This window comes from Rhinopithecus roxellana, chromosome 11, assembly GCF_007565055.1.
Source record: "Rhinopithecus roxellana isolate Shanxi Qingling chromosome 11, ASM756505v1, whole genome shotgun sequence".
Taxonomy (NCBI): Eukaryota; Metazoa; Chordata; class Mammalia; order Primates; family Cercopithecidae; genus Rhinopithecus; species Rhinopithecus roxellana.
Genome location: NC_044559.1, coordinates 43849332 through 43873969, shown reverse-complemented (window position 1 = coordinate 43873969; position 24638 = coordinate 43849332). Strand labels below are relative to the sequence as shown.

At 51.3% G+C, this 24638-nt stretch overlaps 1 protein-coding gene and 1 pseudogene across 5 annotated transcripts in view; one reads left to right on the top strand and one right to left on the bottom strand.

Moving 5' to 3' along the window:
- CHST15 (carbohydrate sulfotransferase 15) overlaps positions 1-5779 on the top strand; it is an 88606-nt gene extending 82827 nt beyond the window's left edge. For 4 of the 5 annotated variants that reach the window (XM_010357502.2, XM_010357512.2, XM_030940535.1 and 1 more), the window contains one exon: positions 1561-4231. In XM_010357502.2, the coding sequence (XP_010355804.2) occupies positions 1561-1751 (191 nt within the window). In that variant the 3' untranslated portion in view covers positions 1752-4231. Of the gene's footprint in view, positions 1-1560; positions 4232-5302 lie in introns of those variants that run through there. The other variant, XM_030940536.1, reaches the window with a different exon arrangement.
- Positions 5780-18919: 13140 nt separating this feature from the next.
- LOC104658111 lies at positions 18920-20030 on the bottom strand (annotated as a pseudogene).
- Positions 20031-24638: the final 4608 nt, after the last annotated feature.

Below are 24638 nucleotides of genomic sequence, written 5' to 3'. Positions count from 1 at the left end.
AGGACTGTGGGGCTTGGAGGAGGGAACAGACAGATCATTGCATCATCTCGGGTATTCTTGGACATTCCTGGAGTCACAGCCTATGGCTGAGTTTTGGCTGCTGGTCATGGGTGCTGGGCCCCTGGGTCATGAGCGCCTGCCCTCAGCTTGTGGATACCAGCGCCCCCATGGGCCTGAGAGTCACTTTGTGGTGATAGGCCACACTGCTGACTATGGTGATGGCTGGCAGAGGCATGTGCTGGCGGAGTGAGGGCTGCCCATGTGGACGGGGCACCCAGGGATGGCTTGAAAGGCTGAACAGGCTCGGAACAAGCTGCCCTCCTTCCCAGAACGCCTCCTGCAGCCCTGACTAATGGTCTTGCCCGGGAACTTGGTTAATTGAGTGTTTCTGGAAATACATCTGCCTGCCACTGGGACTTGGGCCTCTTTGATCATTTGATTTTGTTTCTCCTTTTTTTGGAGAGCTGGTAATGTGATGGAGTTTGATGAGTTCTTTCCCTTCCAAGGCTTAGACTCATCTTTCTTTGATTTGACCACATGTTGACTCTGTCCCATTAATGAGCTTGTCTTTTGTCCCCAAGATGGATAGTAAGGCCAATTCTGTATCTCATATGGCCCTAGGATGCTGGGACATGCTTTTTCTGTATATGGGCTAAGGACTTTGGCCAGAGCCCAAGAGCCCTGGGTAAAGAGGCTTGAGCAGTGATGGGTTACACCAAGAAGCTGTGGCTCAGAGGGCTGGGCGTGGGGGTGACTGACAACCCCTGCCGACCCGTTCCAGGGCCTCTCCTCACTCCAGAGGGCGGGGCGTGGGGGTGACTGACAGCCCCTGCCAGCCGGTTCCAGGGCCTCTCCTCACTCCAGAGGCTAGGGCATGGGGGTGACTGACAACCTCTGCCGGCCTGATCTAGTGCCTCTCCTCACTCCAGAGGGCGGGGCGTGGGGGCGACTGACAGCCCCTGCCGGCAGGCCTCTCCTCACTGATGTCCTTGCTGCAGATGGGGCGGTTCAGCCCGTGGGGGCTCTGGGCACAGGTGGCCTCCTCCCCACCCTCCAACCTATGGCCACTTCACAGCAAGACGCACAGGGTGAAACTGCAGGCCCAGGGCCCTTGGCATGAGCAGCCTGAAATAGAAACGATGATGGCGGAATTCCAGAGGGCTGCTGAGCAGGAAAACTGAAGCCCATGGGCTGTGCCCGGCAGGCCGCACGTTCCTCCAAGGATGGGCTGACACCCATGGAGAGCAGCCCACCAAGGGCAATTGGAAGGGAATCCTTGAGGTCAGCCTCAGACGCTGTATCATCATTAAATGCCAGTTGGGCTCCCCCGTGGGTGGGCATCCTGCACCCGCCACAGAATTTCTTTGCAATTTCCTAATGGTATTTCCACTTTCCTCAGTGCTTCCGAAATGGATCCGGCCAAAGAATTTTAATCCCCAAATACATTCTTCTTAAAGGAAAATCCTGTCTGAATACGAAGCATAGCTGGGATTTTTGCGAAGTCCCTTTTACTTCCTGCCATGCCTCCTGCCTTACGGGACTCCTCTTCTTTTATTCTAGGGCCCTTAAGTGAGAAGCAGGAGGCTTTGATGACCAAGAGCCCCGCCTCCAATGCACGGCGTCCCGAGGACCGGAACCTGGGGCCCATGTGGCCCATCACACAGAAGATTCTGCGGGATTTCTACAGGCCTTTCAACGCTAGGCTGGCGCAGGTCCTCGCTGATGAGGCGTTTGCGTGGAAGACGACGTGAGAGCTGAACTGTTGCTGCACATGCTGGGCCCGCCAATGCCGTCATCACCAGGATTTTACAAATCTCTTTGCAGGGAACTGTTTCACTCATGGTATGGAAAACCCCAGGACTCCGCCACTCTAGGCACACATGAATTATAACCATTTTGGAATTTCTTTTGTGATGTTCAAGAGCTCAGCAATGGACCGCTCACAGAGCTCCTCTGTTTGAGGCCAGTGGAGACCCCATTTCTCAAGAATTCAGCGCTGCTCCGAGCGTCCTGGAGCCTGGGGATGCAGCCAGCTGACCCTGCACTGGGTGTGGAGAGAACACCTAGGGAAGGCAGCCCAGCGCTGCCCACCTCGGCCTTCTGGCGAGCCTCAGTCTGGGTTCTGAGTCAGCACGCCAGAGGTCATGCCACAGGGCTGGCTGGAACTTACACTTCACGTTCCCTTTTTTCCCCCTAGAGATGGGGTCTCGCCGTGTTGCGCAGACTGTCTATATTCAATGGCTATCTTCACAGGTGTGATCATATCACATTCACTTCTGAAACGCTTGTTGAGATCGCTAACCTCACTGGGACAGAGAACCGCAGTCTTTCGAGAATGGAGGCTCTTCATTTTTTTTTCTCCTTTACTCCAAAGTCAGCCCTCTAGTTTCTTCAGAGGTAAACCCTGTTAACGTCACTGTTTCCAAAAGGAAAAAAATCAGTCCGTTTTTGGCAGCACCTTCATCTCTCTGACCTCCTCCTATTCTGTCCTTGTGGACTTTACTTATGTTTAACATAGAAAATGAATACATTTAAAACAAAACCGCTTTCTGCATTTAACCAGTCCTGGCTCTCTCTCTGCTGCCTCTATACATGTCAAGAAATTCAGTTTATATTTGGAAGGGAAATTTTTGCTGTTAATGCCAGAATGAGCAACCTCAAGGAATTGAACACTTCATGGAAAATCTAGGTAATTCAAGCCCTCATCAGGTTTACAAGATCATCAGAGAAACAGAGGATTTTAATTTTTAGTTCTGGCTGGCTACAGGCTCCATTTCTCCACCTTCCCATTGGAAAACGTTTATTTCCACATTCTCCACTACGTGTGATCAAAGTTCCTCACCCAGCAAGGGACTATAGATACCCATGTCCCATTTCCGAAACACAATGCATAAGCTGAACTTGGGCGTGTTGAGATTTGGGATGAGGTTTCTAAGAGTCGTGTTCTTCATGGAATTTTCCAGGCTACTTGGCAGCTTGGTTTACCGATGGATGGGCAAGAGATCTTGTCATTTCTTGGCAGTCACAGGCAAGATTGAAGAGAAGACTTGAGCATCCTTGGCAACAGCCCAGGTGGGACCTGGATGAAGCTTTGCACTCAAGTGTTGTCAAGGGAAGCTTCCTGTGAACCAAAGTTCTCAGGCCAAGGTCTCGTCCACCAAAGCCAGAAAGTGCAAGCACCCGCCTACCCAGCTCTAACTTGCATGTGTGAGACAGACCGGGCTTTAGGGGTAGGAGGATCTGCAATCGCTCAGCCGTCCCCTCCTGGTGCTGTTATCTTTCTGCCATCAGAGAAGGGACACACAGCCCATTTGAAGGTGTGCAGAGGGCTCTGAGCGCTAGGATGGCCGAGAGCTGTTCCTGCTACTGAAGGAGCTGTGTGTCCCGAACTCTCACTTGCAGGGACAGTCCCCACCTTCTCTATAGCCGGCACTGGGAGCAGCCGCCAGCAGGGAAATCTGGTCTGAGCACAAGGATGCTTTAGGGAGAGATCACTTCAGTGTGTGTGTATATTTATTTGCAGTACAGTGTGTATGTGTGTGTGTGTGTACTCGCACGTGTGGGTGAGTGCGTCTTCTGAGTGGGTTCTGTTCAGTTCCAGTTGCTAATGAGGCTCCTCCGCTCTGGACACAACCCTTTTATAGATTAATTTCTCTGCCAATTAACTTGTCATTTTCAGTACGTATTTTACTATTCCACACCAACCATAATTACAACAAGGGATTTTTCTTATGCACTCCTATGCATGTGAATAACATGTGGTGTAATTCTGCTTCTTACAGAAGTATTACTGAAGGTATTATTTCCAATATTATTTGGTTTATTATGCGGATCTTTTTTATATATGCAGTCCCATCCCTTCTGTGCCAATCAATGCCATCCAGACATGGTTTTTCCCTCCAGGGGCCTTTCTCCAGAGGGCACTTCTGCTGCCTCTGCTTCCTCTCGTTCGAGGCCCGGCTCTTGCTGACAGAATAGGTTCCGTTCTGGGCGGTGGTTCTCGAGCCTGCCATTCAAAACCAAAGTGAATTGGAGCATTTCTCATAACATGGTATTGAAGTTCCTTTTTGTTCTCAAAAGCTGTGCACCAGACTGTGTTAAATTGTACTCCCTTAGTCCTGTAAGGTATGTTCAGTGAATCGCAGTTACGCTGTACTTTTATTAATATTTAACATAATTAAAGATGGACCCATATGAGTGACGCCTGTGAAGCGGGTGTGCTTCCTCTGCAGCCAGGCTCTTCCTGGGGTGCGAATGAATCACAGTGGTTTAGTGTCGGACCTGCTCGACTTGTGCAGGCTCTGTGTAAAGGGGAGTTACAGCTGTGCTGGCTGCTGAGAGATGAGGTGTGATGGTGCTAGCAACAGGCAGAAGAAAACTCAAGACCAGAGAGAAGGATTCAGATGTTAGCAGGGACTCCCTGTGCGAGTCCTGTTGGGGTGTGAGTCAGGGTGGGAGGTCCGGCCCAGCCCACAGTCAGGCCTAGCATTGCCTTCAGACCTTCCAATTTGAAGATTAGGTGACCACAGGCCTCATTCTGGTGGCCTGCCTGGTCCCTGGCAGCTGTGAGTTTGAGACCCCTGGTGTCTGTGGCACATGTACTTATCGCTGAGGGCAAGCCCGCAGGAGGAGGTGGTGTGCACTCAGCTGGGGCAGCCAGGACAAAAGATCACAAACAACAGAAACTGTTTTTCTCAGTCCGGAGACCAAAGGCTTGAGATCAAGGTGCTGCAGGGCTCGTTTCTCTGGGGGTCTCTCTCCTTGGCTTGCTGATGGCTGATGCTCTCTGTGTATTCGTGTGGCCACACACACACGGCCCTGCTGCCTCTTCCTCATAAGGACACCAGTCGGAGGGGATGAAGGCGCGCTCTGACAGCCTCATCTTAACCTCATCACCTCTTTAAAAAACTTTGTTTGCAAATGCAGTCACATTCTGAGGTACTCGAGATTGGGACTTCAACATATGAATTTGGGGCACACTTTTCAGCCCATACAGAGGGGACATCTCAGGCTTAGGGCTCTGGAAGCTGGGCCATCCTGAGCATAGCGTGGACCCTGGTGGGTCCCCCAGTTCTGGGCAGACCTTCCTGGGGGACCCTTTCTCCCCAGCACCGCCTCCCACGGTGGTGTGTTGAGGTTGGGGGCTGGTGTGTCCAGGCTGGAAATAGGGAAGACCCCATCTTTTCCTGCCAGGGTCAGGAATGGCTTTACCCAGCAGGAAATGGAGGACAGGTGGGAGTCAGGAGCAGAATGGCTGGGGTGCATGTTTGAGGGCTGAGGGCACAACTTCCCTCCCTTTCAGATTTCCTCTGAAAGCCTCTCCCGCGAGGCCACCCACTCCCCACCAAGAAACCAGCCCTCGGGAAGGATCCTGACGAGCACGCCTCTTCCCCACAAAATGACCTGATTTGGGAACTGAAGCAAAGGCTGTGCTCCTGGTGGAGGAACTCCAAGGATCCCTGAGTGTGGAGACAGGGATTGTGTGGGTGGCTATTTTCTTGTTACTCCAGAAATCTCACCCTCCAGGCAGCTGTGCTGCCTATGGTGAGGTGGATCCCAGGGGGACTGATAGGAAAACATCACTGATGAATCGGGTTTGCCCAGTACTTCACTGGGCAGGGTTCTCTGCAGAGCAGCAGAGACAGAATAGGTCCCGTGGGGCAGACGCTGCGTTGGCTGGAGCAGCCTGGGAGCTTTGTGAGTTTGTGTTGCTATAAAGGAGTACCTGAAGCTGGAAATTTATAAAGGAAAAAAGGCTTGTTTGGCTCACAATTCTGCTGGCTAAGGATTGAGCGTCAGGTGAAAGCCTCAGGCTGCTTCACTCCTGGCGGAAGGTGAAGAGGGCTGGCTGCACAGAGGTCACAGAGGGGAGGGCAGGGCTGGGGGAGGGAGGTGCCAGGCTCTTTTTAACAACCTGCTTTTGTGGGAACAAACAGAAGAAGAACTCACTACCCCCAGGACGGCACCAAGCTATTCCTGAGAGCTCTGCCCCCATGACCCAAACAATGAGGATCAGATTTCAACATGAGGTTTGGGGTACACACATCCAAACTACAGCAGCTACTATAAATCACCTCAAACCTAGTGGCTCAAAGCAACAGAAGTTTATGATCTCAGTGCTGGAGGTCGGCAGTCTGAAGTCGGTCTCACGGGGCTAAAGTGAAGTGATGAGCGGACTGGTTCTTTCCAGGGGCTCAAGGGGAGTCTGTTATCCTACCTTCTCCAGCTTCGAGAGGCCGCCTGCACTCATGGCTCCTGGTTCTTTCCTCCATTGTCAAAAGCATGGCATCTTCAAGTCTAACTCTCACTCTGCCTCCGAGATCACATGGCCTTCTTTGACCCTCATGGTCCCGGTGTCGTAAGGACCCTCGTGATGACACTGGGCCCACCAGATCATCCAGGATTATCTCCCCATCTCCAGATCACATCTGCAAAGCCTCTTTTGCCATAGAAGGGAGCATATTTGTAGTCTCTAGGGATTATGACATGGACATCTTCAAAGGCCGTTATTCAGCCAACCACAGGAGGGTGGTGTGGAGAGCTGGCAAGTCGGGCAAGCATGGGATGGAGGGGGTACCCCCTGGCCGCTTCCCCGTGCTCTATTGTATAGCCCAAGCAGGTCTGAGTAGGGAGGGGGCTGCCCTCAGCAGAAGGCTGAGCTTCTGGATGCATCATTCCTGGACAGTGCATCTTCCTGTCCAGGCAAGGCCCTATGACTGGGGTAGTGGAGTAGGTGGACAGGGCGATGCGAGGGGTCAGGCCGCAGACCCACCTCCTCCTGAATTCACATCACAGTGTTTTTCCCACGGAAGGTCACCTGGTTTCCAAGAGTCAGCCTTGTCCCCCACAATGGAGACAGGAGAATTTCTCCAGCTCTTGGTAGAAGTAATTTTTGAGTGCTTACTAGTTATTTACCTTTTTGCTTTTTAAAAAATTTCTGTGAAGTTACTTGGTGAGTTTTCCAGGATGTGTGTAAACTACACACATCAGCCACCTGGGTAGTTTTGAGTTGCTGAAGTTCAGCTGTTGTTGACTTCAAAGGCAGCAGCAGATGAAAGTTGCAGAAATAGTTAGAACATTTTCCAGTCCCTGTTCAGGGGTTGGTGACCTCCGTGGCCCCCAGCTTCACGGCTTTGGGCCTGGGAAGGCTGGTGTCCAGTCTCACTGATGGCTACAGACTGGACTCACCCCCACCATCTCTGTCCTCACCAACCCTGTCCCCAGCCCCGTGGCTCATCCCCAGTATCCTCTGCAAACCTGCTCCTACTCAGGTCCGGGGCAGCAGACTGAGCACTGTGGGCCGTCCTAGGAGCCTGAGGCTGCACGGGTTGCTGACCTTGGATTGTAAGGCTGGGTACGAAGGCAGAAGGTGGGGATTCTCAGGCAATGCAGCAGGCCCGTGAGAGAGGCTGGGGAAGAGCACCAGGGCTCTCTCAGTTGCCACCTGCGAGTGGCTGTGTCCTCCTGCCATGGGGCACCCAGGACCCAGCTCAGGCTTGCACCTGGGTTCTTCATTGTTGAACCTGTGGCAAAGCAAGGAGGAGACTTGGTCTCCTCCCTGCTGGGCAGCCTCTGCTGACTGCCCTGTAAGTGCTGGGCACAGAGACTGTGAAAGGCCTTCTCTCCCATGGTGGAGAGCTGCCAGCAGCATGAGGAGGCCAGGTTCCTGCAGGGTCCTTGGCAAGCCTGAGGGCCAGTGGGGATCCTGAGGGCTTTTTGGGGTGTACCGTCAGCTCTGCATGCTTTGAAAGGCCCCTTTAAAGTCAGGTCCTGGTCAGATCTAGAAGTGGACAAGTCTCAGCTGAGGCTGAAACCTCGGCCTCCCTAAGCCTTGTGACTTGCCCAGGGTCGGAGGACCAAACGCTCCCTGAGGAATTCTCTTCCTGGCAGGGCAGAGAAAGGCGGGGGCTGGGGAATCTGGGTGGGGAAATCCCAGCTGCCTCTCCCTGCACGCTGGCCTGTCTCCCCCAGGTCATGAGCCATCCCCCTTTCGACTGTTTTTCCACCATAAGGGACTGTGATTTGCATCCACCAAACTCTGCCCCCGACAGGGACAGTGTGGGAAGAGGGTAAGCCCTGAGTTTGGAGCCAGATGAGCTGGATTCAAAGCCCAATTCCACAGCAGAGGGCCTAGGACAGCAATCCCATAACCTTGGGTACACCACAGGCCCTTTCTGCACCCACAGGTCTGTCTTGCTCATGAGTGGGTCTCAGAGTTAACAAATACGGACTGAGGATCAGAGAGGCTGCACGCCTGCCTGAGGTCACACAGCTCAGATCCCCAGAAAGAGAGCAGAATGGCAGCTCAGACATTCTGAGTCAGTGCTTTTAACCATAGTGCTGCATTGTACACCCTTAGCACCAGCCCCAGGCTCCCATCCTCAGCAGCCTGTCTGCATTTCGCGGGTCGGTTCTCCTTCCCCTCCATTTCAAATGCCCCCCTTTCAAGTTCCCTCAGGGAAGGCCAGTGGTTTCTGAGGTCACCTGGGCCAGGGGTTTCTGCAACTTAACTCATCAAGGGTCTAGGTGATGACTGGGATTTCTAGGGGGAAGCAAGGGAAATAAACATGACTTTTTCTGCCAAAAGGCTCTCTCAGCCGAAACTTGCTGGCATGGATATTCCCCCTGCTCTGGGCTGGCTGGCGTGAGTTGTCTGCGCCTCCCTGAAGGCAGACTTCAGGGGCTGGCTGTGATTGGCTAGCTGCGGAGAGGAGTCCCGTGAGCCCTGAGTCACATCAGAAGCAGATTGCTCCACCCCAGGGCTCAGCCCTGCCCAGGGCGTCAAAGGCACCAAACATACACACCTGAGCTAGAAAGCGTAAAAAAGCCAAAATTTAATTTTCTCAGCAAATATTTTCTGAACATCTTCTATGCACGAGTCATTGGGCTGGGCACTGTGGTGACGGTGGGGCATAGTTCATTTGCTCATTCATCAATTCCTTCACTGGTTCTTCCAACAAATATTGAGGGAGCACCAGCCATGTCCTTGGTATTAGAGGCACCTGGGAGAGCAGAGCTGGTCCCTGCCTGCTTGCAGTGTAGCAGACGGATACTGATCAGAAACAGACAAGACATTGATCACAGCATTGCCTAAAGCATTTCAGAACTGCAACAGCCATGAGGGGCGATACTGGGGAAAGTGACATATTTCTGGTGAGATATCCTTACCCCTCCCCAGCTACTCCACTCTCTCTGACTTCCCCATCTGCCTCAGAGACCAAGCCCCAGGAGGAGGCCGGGCTGCAACTGACCGCCTAGTTTTCTCCAGGCTGCACGAAGACCACTCCCAGAATGTTTCAGGCCTACCAGAGCCTCTACCTACCAAATTACCCCAAGGCTGCCATGCCCTGATCCTCAGGAAGCCACTGTACCTTGCATTGGGTTCTATGTGACCCGTGGCCCCTCATTCATTCTCAAAATGCCTCCTCCACTTTCTTGCTCTGGCTCAAGATGACCAAGAAAGTGTTTCCATAAAGGGCCAGATGGTAAATATATTAGACTTTGTGGACCCAAGAGGAAAAACAGAAGATATTAGGTACTAATGTAACAGAGAGAAAAGAGGTTCCACAAATATGTAGAGAGAATTCAAAATACAATCGTTGAGTACAATTTTTTGGTAATACAGCTCTGCTTATAGAAGCAAGGGGTTCTTCTGGGAGTGGGTAATATTCTGCTTCATTGAGGGTCAAGTTGAGTGCACCCTGTCAGACCCTCCGCAGATGCTCGTCTGGAGACGCCAACCCTAATCCAGTCTTCTGGCCCTGTTGACTTTGTTGGCAGCTCCTCCTGAAACTTTCACTTGGTCTCCAGGACAACGGACTCCTCACTGGTCCTCATCGTGCCTCCATGGCTGCACCTGCTCTTCTTTGTGGCCATGAATGTCAGGGTGCCCAGCGGCTCAGTCCTCAGCCCTCTCCCATAACTGGTCTTATCCAGTCCGTGGCCTCAGACGCCATCTCTATGCTGATGACTCCCAGACCTCGGCCCTGAGCACAGGCTGGTGCACACACTGTGTGACAGGTGGCGCCCCCAGCATTAATGACTCGGAGCTCTTGGGTCTGTCCCCCCACCTAAGCCGCCTCCCTAGCACAGTTCCATCTTCAGTCGCAGTGACCAGCCCATGCAGGCCACATTGCTGAGCTCCACCAGACACTGCTCGCCCACACCCACCCTGGAACCCATCTCGCCGACTGTCCTGCTCCTGCAGTCTCTTCTGCGGGAAGGCTCTGCCCCAGCTTCCTCCTTCAGGCTGACAGCAACCTCCCAATCAAACCGACCACCTTGACCAAACAGCCAACCCGCCCCTTCCCAAGCCACTCTCTCACCGTCAGGTCTTCCCCCTGCCTCAGAAAATCCACCATTCTCCCAGCTCTGCCCCCTCATCTTAACCACGCTTGTATTAGTTATGTTGATTATTTTCTGTATTTTATGATCGTTTGACATGTTGCTGACCTGGGAAGGACTGCCCCCTCGGGACTAGCTAACCCCTAGATATAGCAGCACTTGGAGCACACCTTTTGTATGCAAAACAACCAATCCCAGCCCACCCCGACCATCTCCTTTCCTGAGCTTTTACAGTGGGCAATGCAGCTCCCCAGTCGTCCCGGGGCCAGAGCCCAGACAACTTGGAAGCCCAGACACCCTGAGCCCTATAAAATTATTCAAACTCAGCTCTAGCCCTGCGTAACCCAGTTGCTGTTTGTCCATTTCTTGCTATGAAAACCACAGCAAAGGCTCTGGCTCACCATTTCCCCGGTGCTCTCTCTGCCTCCTTACCCCGGTGCTTCCCAGTGGCCCCACATAGCCTGGTGTGTCTCTTCCTCTTGGGAACTGTGAGTAACAAACCATTGTGTCAAAGGCAATCTTTTTTTTTTTTTTTTTTTTTTTTGAGACAGGGTCTCACTCTGATGCCCAGGCTGGCTAGAGTGCAGTGGTGCCATCTCGGCTCACTGCAGCCTCAACCTCCAGGGCTTAGGTGATCCTCCCACCTCAGCCTCCTGAGTAGCTGGGACTACAGGCACCTGCTATCATGCCCAGCTAACTTTGTGTATTTTTTTGTAGTGATAGGGTTTCGCTATGTTGCCCAGGATGGTCTTGAACTCCTGGGCTCAAGCAATCTGCCCACCTCAGCTCCTCAAAGTGCTGGGATTACAGGCATGAGCCACTGAGCCCAGCCAAAGACAATCTTCTGAGCTGTTGGTCTCACTTTACCCGAATAACAGTGAAACCTATGCTTCAACACCCCCACCCCCGCACCACTCCAGCATGGTGGTGAGAGCCTGGCACTTCCACTGTCACTTTTCCCTGCAGTCCTTCAAACCATGTCACTCTCTTCCTTGAAACCCTCCCCAACCCCCCAGCACACCTAGGATAAGAGGCCAAGACCTGCTCATGGCCCTTGAGGCCCTCCCTGACCCTGCCCTGCTGACCTCTGAGACCTCAGCTGCCCGCACTCACCTCAGCTCTGGCCATGCTGACCTCACCACCATGCTCAGCGCACCAAGCCCTTCCCTGTACTGGCCTGTACCCCTGGGGTGCCCTGCCTGGCACACCCTTCCCTGACCCTGGCCAGGCCGGCACCTTTGCCTCACTACGGTCCCTTCCCTGACCCTGGCCAGGCCGGCGCCTTTGCCTCACTACGGTCCCTTCCCTGGCCCTGGCCAGGCCGGCGCCTTTGCCTCACTACGGTCCCTTCCCTGGCCCTGGCCAGGCCGGCGCCTTTGCCTCACTACGGTCCCTTCCCTGGCCCTGGCCAGGCCGGCGCCTTTGCCTCACTACGGTCCCTTCCCTGGCCCTGGCCAGGCCGGCGCCTTTGCCTCACTACGGTCCCTTCCCTGGCCCTGACCAGGCCGGCGCCTTTGCCTCACTACGGTCCGTTCCCTGGCCACTTACACAAAATAATACCTCTCCTGCACGTGCCAGGCTCCCTGCTTGATTTGCTGAGAGCACTTGCCTCATAGCTGTCACTGGAGACTGGACCATCTGTGTGTCTGCTGTTGCTTCAGCAGCTCTCTACCCATCAGGGACCTCTGCTCCTTGAGGTGGGAACGCTGTTCATGGCTGCAGTCTCAGAGCCTGGATCAGTGACTGCACATAATACTCAACAAACTTAGATGGAGCAAAAAGACATGTGTGATGATGCTGTAGAGCAAGCAACCCCCCACCCCTCAGGCATGGGCCAGTAGCAGTCCGTGGCCTGTTAGGAGCCGGGCTACACAGCAGGAGGTGAGAAGCACAGCTTCATCTCTATTAGAGCGGCTCTAATGCAAGCCGCTCCCCATCGCTTACATTACCTCCTGAGGTCCACCTCCTAGTGGTTACATTCGATTCTCATAGGAGCTCCAACCCTATTGTGAACTGTTCATGTCAGGGTTCTAGGTGGCACGTTCCTTATGAGAATCTAACAACAGAAGATCTGTTGTTGTCTCCCATCACCCCCAGATGGGACCATCTAATTGCAGGAGAACAAGTTCAGGGCTCCCACTGATTCTACATGATGGTGAGTTGTAGAATTATTTCATTATATATTTCAGCGTAATAATAGAAATGAAGTGCACAATACATGTAATGAGCTTGAATCGTCCCAAACCATCCCCCCGCCCAACTGTGGAAAAACTGTCTTTCATGAAACTGGTCCCTGGTGCCAAAAAGGTTGGGGCCCGCTGCTCTAGAATGTGAAGCAGGGAAAGAGGATCTCACTGTAGGGGCCAGACTCACTTTCCTAAGGAAGGAACAGGGAGAGCCTAGGAGAATGCAGGTCCTGTGCAAATGTCAGAACCTCCAGCAGAGGAGAGGTCTGCAGGGTGCATGGGGGCTGTGCATCAGGAAAGAGGTGGTGTTGAGCCCTGAAGACTGGCAGGATCTAGAAAGGTGGGCAGGCATGCCGAGAGGAGGGGCTGGGGTGAGCAGGGGCAGGGAACAGGGAAGGCACAAGAGCAGGGAAGGTCTCAGTACCTCCAGAAAGGAGCATACGAACATTCTGGGCTTTGGAGTCAGGGAGACCTGGGCTACAATCCTGGCTCTGCCACTGTCCTCTGTGTGACCTTAGGCAAAGGACTTGATGCTACTGAGCCTCTGTTTTCTTATCTGCAGAATGGGGATGCACTCAGACTCAGGCCTTTATGGTGATATTCAGGGTTCACACATGTAATACCCTCCACATGGCATCTGGCCTCTGGAGGTTGGGGCAGGTCACCTCGGCAATGGTCCTCAGGCACCATTGTAGCAGTACGAGGTGAAGCCACCCAGGTAAGTGGGCACCAGGTCAAAGAGGATTTGGGTCTCAGGGTAAATGCCTTTGGTTGAACTAGTGGTGTATTGAGCTTCCCACACTGACATTTTCTGAGCAGAGGAATTACTTGGTTAGAGCAGGGATTTAGGTCATTAATTTGGAGCAGGTAGAAGTGCCTGGAAATGAAAAGGCCAAGGCTGAGGCTTTTATGGTCCAAGCGAGTGATCACAGGGGCTAGGAGTAGGAAGCATGGCTGAAGGGCCATTTCAAAGGCACTGTTCCAGTGGGATGGTGACATCACTACTGACGGCACCCACAGAGCTCGGGTATATGCATGCTTATGCGTAACTCCCCATTTTACAGAAAAGGAAGCTAGGGCTCAGGGAGGTTAGGTGACTGGTCACACAGTTAGTACTGGCCCCAGTATAGGAACCCACCAAATCTGACTCATCTCGTGCTTGTGACTAACTGAAGGATGTGGCAGGCCATGGAGGCAAAGTCAAGCCCCAAATGGTCAAAGGCAAGGATTAGACTTGGAGCTGGTGTCCAGCCTGAGGGTGGAGGGGTGGGGGGCATTTACCATAGTAGGGGAAGGCTGGGTTGGGTCAACGTTCTTGCAACATCTGTAATTGCAGCGTTAGCTGGGCAAGTTAGATGGGTGGGGAAGTCCTACTTAACCACATAGACATTTCTTAAACATTTTATTTTTACTTCAAATATGTAAAGTACAGCACATCTATTTGTCTGCCTTTTGGTATGGGGCCAAAACCTTTTCTCTGAGCATGAGCCCACTGACTGGAGCTCTGGGTCATCTCTGTGGCAGAAACCACAGCACAGTGAATCAGCACTGATTTCTGGTTTCAGTGTTTCTAAAGGGACGTGAGAACTGGAAGGCACTTACAAGGCAATCTCGAGGCGGAGTCCTTCATTATTCGTGTGACTATTTTCCCCAAATCATTACCTTCATCTGTGCTGGGACTTTCCAAAGCTTCCAGCCTGGCGTTCAGGGACCAGCTCCCTTTCTGCATTCATATTTCATCAGCTTCCATCAGTGGCTCTCTGAGAGTGGCCCAGGGACCACTTGCGACCCTTTCAGGGAATCCAGAGTCCAAACTCTTTTCTTGGTCAAACTAAGATGTTGTGTGCCCTTGATGCTCTCATTTTCTCCAGAAGGTGCAAATAAAGACTTCCAGAGGCCCCAGCCCTGCCCTCTGACAGCCGATGGAATGCGTGCTTGTGTATTCCTGTGCTTTGAAAGTCTCTCGTTTTAATTTCGAATATGGTAAATATCAATCAATGCAAGCTGCATAAACAAAAGCTATTTGGGATCTTCAATGATTTTTAAGAGTATAAAGGAATCTTTAAAGTTTGAGGTTGGGTACGGTGGCTCACACCTTTAATCCCAGCATTTTGGGAGGCTCAGGCTGAAGGATCCCTTGACCCCAGGAGTTTGAGACCAACCTGGGCAAGATGGTGACACCCCGTCTCTACAAAGTAAACAAATAAATAAATAGATATTAGCAGAATGTGGTGGCACACACCTGTGGTCCCAGCTACTTGGGAGGCTGAGGTGGGAGGATTGCTTAAGCCCCCAAATTTGAAGCAGCAGTGAGCTGTGATCACGCCACTGCACTCCAGCCTGGAGGACAGAGCAACACCCATCTCTGAAAACAAACAAACCCAACTAGTCTGAAAACGCTCTAGCTTATATGATATTTAATTAACCTATGCATTCATAATATCAAGAACAGCTGGCATGAAAAAGGCTTGGGGCAAACACAATTGACTTGTAAATACAAGATCAGCTGGAGAGAGTTTTGCCAAATGGCTGAAAGCCAGGAGCAGTAAAAGCCCAGGGCATGCTCAGCAGCACGCCCAGGATGTCTAGGGGATATGGACACACCTGTCACCCGCAAGGGCCAGATGAGAGGCCATCCATGGTAAAGGGGATGAAAACGGTCATAGCAGGCCAGCTATGATTGAACACAGGTGAGCACCAGGCCCTGTGCTGGGGCGTCTCCTCGTGTCTCAGATCCTCACTGCAACCCCGGGAGGAGGTTTTATCTTTATTCTGGTTTCATCATTATAAAGGTGGGAGAATTGAGGCTCAGACAGGCTCAGGCCCCTCAGCTAGTAAGGAGAAGAGGTGGTCCTTGGTCTCAGGTCTGCTGGTCCCCAGAACTCGAATCTCAGCCTCAGCTTCTCAACTCGGAGTCTCTGAAAAGGGTTTCCAAGGAGGTGGTGGAACCGTGTAGACTTCGGACATGGTCTGGGGCTGGGAGACCAGGCCGAGCCGCTGCAAGTAGGGAGGGCTGAGGTCAGGGTTGGGTGCCATATTCAGGTTGTGGAAGCAAAAGCAGTGGAAGCAACAGCAATGCCAGGACAGCAGGGCCTCCTCCCCTGCGCCCCACTGTGTGCGCAGACTCCCAGGGGGCAGAAACTCCGTCCTGGGCTCCACCGCTGCCCTCACTGCATCCCCTCCCTGTCCCACATCTCCCTGCAGGCCAGAGCCGAGCTGAGTGCGCTGCTGGCCCTGGGAGAAGCCCCATGGCTTTGCAGGCGCAGTTGAGCAGATGGGACCGGTTGTGCCCTGGGCCCTTCCACCTCACAGGCTGACCCTTGCTCAGAGCCCAGGAACCCCGGGCTGACCCAGACACGGCCAATTCTGAGGTCAATACGGGGCCCCAGTGGCGAAGAGCTCCAGCAGCTGAAGGTTCGAGTCACGGTGGAGGAATGGGGCGTGGCCGCTCCCTTCCTCAGGGCTGGGCTCCCGGCCGCGGAGGGGCAGCTGGCCGGTGCCCCAGTGGCGGGGGAGACCATTTGCTTACTCCCACTTCCACATGAGATAATCGGGAGGTCTCCTGCCATACTCTGCGCTTTCAGCATAATGGAATTCAGGAAAATTCCTGGGCCGAGCCACCCCGCAATTCTAAAGGCAGAGACCCGGGCAGCCTGCAAGGACCTCGGGATATGGGCACACTTCCTATCCCCGCTATCTTCCTACTTCCCCTAAGAAAGCACTCGCCTCCCGGGGCCCCAGCCCTCTGCCTCCTGCCTTTTCCCACGCCGTGACTCCACCAGGAGTGCCCACCCTCACACTGTTCAAGCGAGTCTGCCTCTTACCCCACCCCAAGGCCAAGTTCAAGTGCTGCTGCTTCCTCCATGATGGCTGCCTGGATTCCTCCATCCCTATCCCCAGATATCCCGCAGTGTAGCGATGTTCCTGAGGCGGAGGTAGCGGATGTCCGGAGAGGGAACCGAACTAGGGGCGCCAGAGAAAGAGTTGGACGATCTTAGGCAAGCGATTTAACCTCTCTGAGCCTCAGTTTCCCCAGTCTCTGAACGGGGTGGGAATACGGAGGATTTCAAGGAGCCCTTGCAGATCTCCCTCTTTATTGTCTTTTGAAAACTCGCCACTTTCCCCAAGCTGCTTGAATTCCTAAGGCGTTTCGCAGGGGAGCTGTGCGAAGGGTGTGGAAGGGGGCGGGGGCCGGGAGTGGCAGCCCGGTCCCCACGCCCCTGGGGTTCTGCAGACCAGCTCTCTGGAGACCAGGAAGCGCCAAAAGACAGTCCTGCGCTGTCCCCTGGTGGCCAATGTGGACACTGCAGCCAGGAAGCCTTTCCCTCCCGGCTTTCCGGGGAGAGGCTATCTGCTGGACACTCCCCAGGCTTCGTGGCTCACCTCTCACCCGGCTAGGGAGCTCCCGACACCAAGGATGAGGGCGTTGGAGGGTGAAAGACTGGGTCGCAGCTCTGCCAATCAAGAGCGTGGTTCTGAAGATGCCCAGTTGCGGGGAAGTAGATGTGGCGGCCCCCCAGAGGTGCACCCACCTGCTCCTCCGTCTGTGGGCTTTTCCCACGGCCTCTGAGGAGTCTGCTCAGCAGTTCCGCTGGAAGTGATAGGGGCGCAGACACCTCCCCACCTTTCTGCCCTCCTAGTCCTTCCACCCTGGGACAGTTGCCCCTTCCCAACCCTCTCTCCTGAACCCTTACAAAATCCTGTCCTGAGCCAGCTATACTTTGGCCTCAAGCCCCCTCCTAGGACTGTGGATGATTGAGGAGGGCCTCGGAAGGAGCCATCACTGTTCCCAGGGAGGCCTTGGAAATGGGCGTGATAGTGATGAGGCGTTCCTGGAAGCAGGATCAGAGGCCTGTCTGCAAACACACCAGGGCTGCTATCCTTTTTCACCTGTTGCCTGCCTCTGCCTTCTCCACTTCTCCCCAGCATTCTGTCTTCCCTGGCCTCTCCCGTCTCCTCTCTGTGCCTCTTCTCTCCTTAAGCCTTGCGTCTGTGTCTTCGCAGTCCTATGCAGGCAGGCTCTGCGTCTCTCTGTTCCCCGAACCATTCTGTTCCTAGACGGAACAGGATGGAACAGGTCCAGGGGCTGCTGGGCTCCGACACCCCTGGCCCTATTCCCAGGGCCTCCCTGTGTTATCTGAGCACCTTCCCAGCCTTTGTTCAACATGCTGAGGTCTGGGATTTCCATCTTGGACCCAGGTGCTCATCCTGCTTGGCCCTGACCTTCCCTTTCCCTGTTCACTTTGCCTTTGAGTCCTTTCTGCTCTCTCCTCTCCTTTACTCGCTTTCTCTCTCCTCCTGTCCATTTGCTCTCGCCCCTCTGGCAGTGAAGGAGATTTGCTGGATTGGGCTAGGGCTGGGGTTGGCATTCCGAGGGACAGAGGGTCTGGAGAAGAAGCCGCTACTGTGCAGGCTTAGGAGTGTCCGCAGTCTCGATGAAAAGCTGAGATAACACAGATAAATCCACAGGCCCTGCTCTGCCTAAAAGACACACTTAGAATATCCAGTCTGTGACCCTTGGCTTAACTTTTTTTTGTTTTTAAATTTTACTTTAAGTTCTGGGATATATGTGCAGAATATGAAGGTTTGTTACATAGGTATACGTGTGCCATGGTGGTTTGCTGCAGCTATCAAACTGTCATTTAGGTTTTCAGCTCCACCTGCATTAGGTATTTGTACTAAAGCTCTCCCTCCCCTAGACCCCACCCTCGAACAGACCCTGCTGTGTGATGTTCCCCTCCCTGCATCCATGTGTTCTCGTTGTTCAACTCCCGCTTATGAGTGAGAACATGCTGTGTTTGGTTTTCTGTTCCTATGTTAAGTTTGCTGAGAATGATGGCTTCCAGCTTCATCCACATCCCTGCAAAGGACATGAACTCATCCTTTTTTATGGCCATATAGTATTCCATGGTGTATATGTGCCACATTTTCTTTATCCAGTCTATCATTGATGGACATTTGGGTTGGTTCCAAGTCTTTGCTATTGTAAACAATGCTGCGGTAAGCATATGTGTGCATGTGTCTTTATAGTAGAATGATTTATAATCCTTTAGGTATATACCCAGTAATAGGATTGCTGTGTCAAACGGTATTTGTGGTTCTAGAGGAATCACCACACTATCTTCCACAATGGTTGAACTAATTTACACTATTACCAACAGTGTAAAAGCGTTCCTATTTCTCCACAGCCTCGCCAGTGTCTGTCATTTCCTTACTTTTTAATAATTGCCATTCTAACTGGCATGAGATGGTATCTCATTGTGGTTTTGATTTGCATTTCTCAGATGACCAGTGATAATGAGCTTTGTTTTCATATGTTTATTGGCCACATAAATGTCTTCATTCTTTTTTATTATTTATCTATTAAATTTTTTAAAAAAATAATTTCCTTAGCTGGGCTTGGTCTCACCGTCCCCACCTTCCATGGTAGGCTGCTGGGGTGGTCTGGGCGGAAAGGCCTTAGGTATCTGGGCCGGAATCTGCGTGGGGAGGGGGGGGACCCGCTCATCTCCCTGCTGTTAGTGCCCCTCCAGTGGGGCTGTCTCTTTGGGTTCTACCCCCTCAGTGCCCTCTATAGGCTGCAGCTGGTTGGGGGGCCGGGGGCCTCGCACAGACCGCGTCGGTGGAAGAAGGGTGGGGGGCGCCGTCATCTGGGCCGCTGCCCGGAGTCTTCGGCCCACTCACCTTCGCTGCCAGGTTCTGTCCCCGGAGGGGATCTCTGCCACCATGGGTGGTGGGGCAACTGAGGGAGGCTGGGGATGAATCGGCGGAACCTACGTCGGTTGGGGGCATAACGACTGCCCTTCACGGGCACACCCCCACCCAGGGCCCAGTTACATTAGTGGCTTCTGCGCCCTTCTGTCCTTCCACGACATCAAATTCCAGTCTCCCCATCTCCAGCCCTGCGCAGAAACTTCCTGGGGTTGTTCACAGCTATCTGGTGAACAAAGACATCTTCCTTGGTGTCATTCCGGTTGATGAATCCGTAACTGGATTCATCAACTCCGGACGCTGAACCATTTGACAGTGCGCAGGACTCGGATTGCCAGCACCGGCTCGTCCGCCCGACTCCGGGCCGGCCGGACAGGGGGAGGGGTGGGGGCGGGGGTTCCCGAGGCCGCCGTGGCCGGGTTGCCCCGGGTGCGGTTGCGGTGCGGTTGCCCGGGGTGCGGGAACCCTGGCAGCGGGATTCAAGGCGGCTCTGCTCCCGCCGCAGCCGCCCGCCCCGCCACCTGCTTTCTGCGGCTCCCCCGCGGGCACCGGTACCACCATTGCTACCACCGCTTCCACCCCTGCCGCCTTCGCGGGCACCGTCGCCGCGGCGACAGCTGTCGCCACCGCTGCAGCCTCCACCTCGTTCTTCCCGCTGGGTCCAGTACCGGCCTTTGCCGCCACCACCTCCTCCTCCGCTGCAGCCCCGGCGCCTCCCCGCGGCTCGCGAACCCGCTGACCTGCTCGGTCCTCGCGCTCTGAGCCTCGCCTGCACGCCAATGTCTTCATTCTTTTTTTTTTTTTTTTTTTTTTTTTTTTTTTTGAGACGGAGTCTCGCTCTGTCACCCAGGCTGGAGTGCTGTGGCCGGATCTCAGCTCACTGCAAGCTCCGCCTCCCGGGTTCACGCCATTCTCCTGCCTCAGCCTCCCGGATAGCTGGGACTACAGGGGCCGCCACCTCGCCCGGCTAGTTTTTTTTGTAGTTTTTAGTAGAGACGGGGTTTCACCGTGTTAGCCAGGATGGTCTCGACCTCCTGACCTCGTGATCCGCCCGTCTCGGCCTCCCAAAGTGCTGGGATTACAGGCTTGAGCCACCGCGCCTCTTAATCGCTGCATTTTTTTTTTTTTTTTTTTTTTTTTTTTTTTTTTGAGATGGAGTCTCCCTCTGTTGCCCAGGCTGGAGTGAAATGGCTGATCTCTGCACACTGCAACCTCCATCTTCCGGATTCAAGTGATTCTCCTGCCTCAGCCTCCCAAGTAGCTGGGATTATAGGCGTGTGCCACCACACCCAGCTAATTTTTGTATTTTTAGTAGAGACGAGGGTTCACCATGTTGGTCAGGCTGGTCTCGAACTCCTGACCTAAAGTGATCCTCCCGTCTCAGCCTCCCAAAGTGCTGGGATTACAGACATGAGCCATCATGCCTGGCCTGCACTTTCCCCAGTCCCTCAAGCCCATGCTTGTTCACATATCACAGCCCCTCACCAACCGGTGGCTGTGCCTCCTGGAACACGTGGCCCTCTCAGCCCATGCACCAGAAGAGGGAGCTACCATTGCCTTAGCTGAGAAGTTACCCATTTAAGTCCACTCACATTTCAGTTGCCAGAACTCGATCTGTGTCCCCATCCAGCAGTGAGAGGGGCAGTCTGCCTTGGCCTGGATGGATAGATGCCGTCAGGAAGCCCTTGCACTGTCTTGCATTTCACTGAGGACTCCTATGAGACTCTGCAAGGACAAAAGCCATATGATCATCTCAATCAACGTCAAAAAAAGGATTTAACTAAAGGTAACATCCCTTTATGATGAAAACCATCAACAAATTAGGTAGGAAAGGAACATATCTCAACACAATAAAGGACATATATGACAAACCCACGGCTAGTATCATACTGGATAAGAAAAAGTTGAAAGTTTTTTCTCTAAAATCTAGAATAAGACAAGGATGCCTGCTTTCACCACTTGTATTCAACATAGTCCTGGAAGTCCCTGCCATGGCAATTAGGTAAGAGAGAGAAATCGGAAAGAAAGAAGTCAATTTTTCCCTGTCTGCTGATAACATGATCTAAAGCCTCCACCAAAAAAAAACAAAAACAAAAAACAAAAAAACCCAAAAAACTGTTAGAATTAATAAATTCAGTAAAGTTGCATGATACAAAATCAACATACAGAAATCAGTACTATTTCCATACATCAACAGCAAACCATCTGAAAAAGAAATCAAGAAAGCAATTCCTGGGCTTGGCATGGTGGCTCACGCCTATAATCCCAGCACTTTGGGAGGCCGAGGCAGGAGGATTGCCTGATGTCAGGAGTTTAAGATCAGCCTGGCCCCATGATGAAACCCATTCTCTACTAAAAATACAAAAACTAGCTGGGCGTGGTGGTGTGCACCTGTAATCCCAGCTACTTGGGGGGCTGAGGCAGGAGAATTGCTTGACTGCGGGAGGCAGAGGTTGTAGTGAGGTGAGATAGTGCCTCTCCCTCCAGCCTGGGAGATAGAGTGAGACTCTCAAAAACAACAACAACAACTACAACAACAACAAACCAAGTATAAATTGAATCAAAGTGGTGGTGAAATATCTCTACAGTGAAAACTATAAAATAGCAATAGCAATGAAATGAACTGAAGAGGACACAAATAAATGGAAAGATATTTTATGTTCATGGGTTAGAGGAATTAATATTGTTAAAATGTTCATACTACACAAAGTGATCTAGAATTTCAATGTAATCCGTATCAAAAAAATTAACATGCTTTACAAAAATAGAAAAAACAATCCTAAAATATGTATCAAACCATAAAAAACCTCAAATAACCAAAGCAATCTTGAGCAAAAAGAACAAAGCTGGAGGCATTAAACTACCTAACTTTAAGATAGACTACAAAGCGATAGTAACCAAAATTAACATGATATTAGCATAAAAACAAGACACATAGACCAATGTGAGAGAATGGAGAGCCCAGAAATAAATGCATGCCACTGATTTTTTTGACAAAGGTATCAAGAACACACACTGGGAGAAAGGACAGCCTCTTTAGTAGGTGGTTGAGAAAACTACATATCGACACTCAGAAGAATAAAACTCTACCACTTTCTTTCACCACATTAAAAAAAAAAAATCAACTCAAAATGGATTGAAGAGTTAAATGTAAGACCTGAACCTACAAAACTACTAGAAGAAAACGTAGGGGAAATGTTTTAGGACATAGGCCTGGGCGAGGATTTTTTGTTGCCTATGCTTAAAAGCATAGGCAACAAAAGCAAAAACAGACACATGGTATTATAGCAAACTAAAAAGCATTTGTACAACAAAGGAAACAATCAACAGAGTGAAGAGACAATCTATAGAATAGGAGAAAATATTTGCAAACTATGCATCTGACAAGGGGCTGATATCCAGAATACATAAAGAACTCAAACAACTCAATAACAAAAAACTAAATAATTGAATTTTAAAATGGGCAAAAGATCTGAACAGATATTTATCTAAAGAATACATAAACATTGCCAACATGTATGTAAAAAAATGTTGAACATCACTAATCATGAGGGAAATGCAAATAAAAACCTTAATGAGATGTTACCTCACCCCAAGTAGAATGGTTATTACCAAAAAGACAAAAAACAAAACAAATGCTGGCAAAGATGTGAAGAAATGGGAACCCTTATGTATTAGTCTGTTCTCACGTGGCTAATACACACCTGAGACTGAGTAATTTATAAAGGAAAGAGGTTTAATTAACTCACAGTTCCACATGGCTGCAGGGGCCTCACAATCATGGTGAAAGGGAAGCAAGACATGTCTTACGTGGCAGTCATACAGGCAAGAGGGCTTGTGCAGGGGAACTGCCCTTTTATACAACCATCAGATCTCATGAGACTTACTCACTATCATGAGAATAGCAATGGGAAAAACCCACTCTCATGATTCAATTACCTTCCTCTGGGCCCCTCCCATGAAACATGGGGATTATTACAATTCAATATGAGATTTGGGTGGGGACACAGAGCTAAACTATATCACCTTATATACAGTTGGGAATGTAAACTAGTACAGCTGTTATGGAAAACAGTATGGAGGTTCCTCAAAAAATTAAAAGTAGAACTACCGTATGATCCAGCAATCTCACTACTGGGTATACTGTATCTATCTAAAGGAAATGAAGCCAGTATGTCACAGAGACACCTGCACCCCCATGTTGATTGCAACACTATTCACAATAGTGAAGATATGAAAGCAATCTAAGTGTCCCTTAGTGAATGAATGGATAAAGAAAATGAGGTACATATACACAATGGAATTGTATTCAGCCATGAAAAGAATTGAGTCTTGTTATTTTCTGCAAGATGGATGAACCTGTAGGACATTATGTTAAGTGAAATAAGCCAAGCTCAGAAACATAAATACCACATGATCTTGCTCATTTGGGGAATCTGAAAAAGCTGATCTCATAGAAGTACAGGGTAGAATAGAAGTTACCAGAGGGTGGAGAAGCTTAGGGGGAGGAGGGGATGAGAAGAGATTGGTCAATGGGTACAAAATTACAGTTAGATAGAAGAAATAAGCTATGGTGTTCTATCACACAGTAGGGTGACTATAGTTAACAATACAAGGGGACTTCGAAAAGTTAGGTAAAAATGGAATTAAAAGATAAAAGTTGAAAGCATAAACGTGATCTTTCAACATAAGCTCCATTAACTTCAAGACATTTTTCTAAGAGATGTGATGTGGTTTGGATCTGTGTCCCCACCCAAATTCCATGTTCAACTGTAATCTCTAGTGTTGAGGGTGGGGCCTGGTGGGAGGTGATTGGGTCACAGGAGCCCATTTCTCATGAATGTTTAGCACTATCCCTGAAGACAGCACTAGATGCTGTCCTCATGATAGTGAGTTCTTGTGAGATCTGACTGTTTAAAAGTGTATAGCACCTCCTGCCCACCCCCACCGTCCCTCCTGCTCTTGCCATGTAAGACACCTACTCTCACTTTGCCTTCTGCCATGAGTAAAAGCTTCCCAAGGCCTTCCCAGAAGCAGATACTGCCGTGGTTCCTACACAGCCTGCAGAATCATGAGCCAATTAAACCCCTTTTCTAATAAATAGCAGTGTGAGAATGGACTAATACAGGATGATACCAGCCATTTAGTCCGTTCTTAAAGAACTGAGGGTCCTGGGAATTTAACTGTGTCAATGTAGTCTTTTTTATGTTATTAACTAAAGGAAAATGGGTGCCATTTAAAGATTTTTTAAGATTAAGGACGGGTGCAGTGGCTCATGTCTGTAATCCCAGCACTTTGGGAGGCCAAGGTGGGCAGATCACTTGAGGTCAGGAGTTGGGGACCAGCCTGGCCAACAAGGGGAAAGCTCTTCTCTACCAAAAATACAAAAATTAGCTG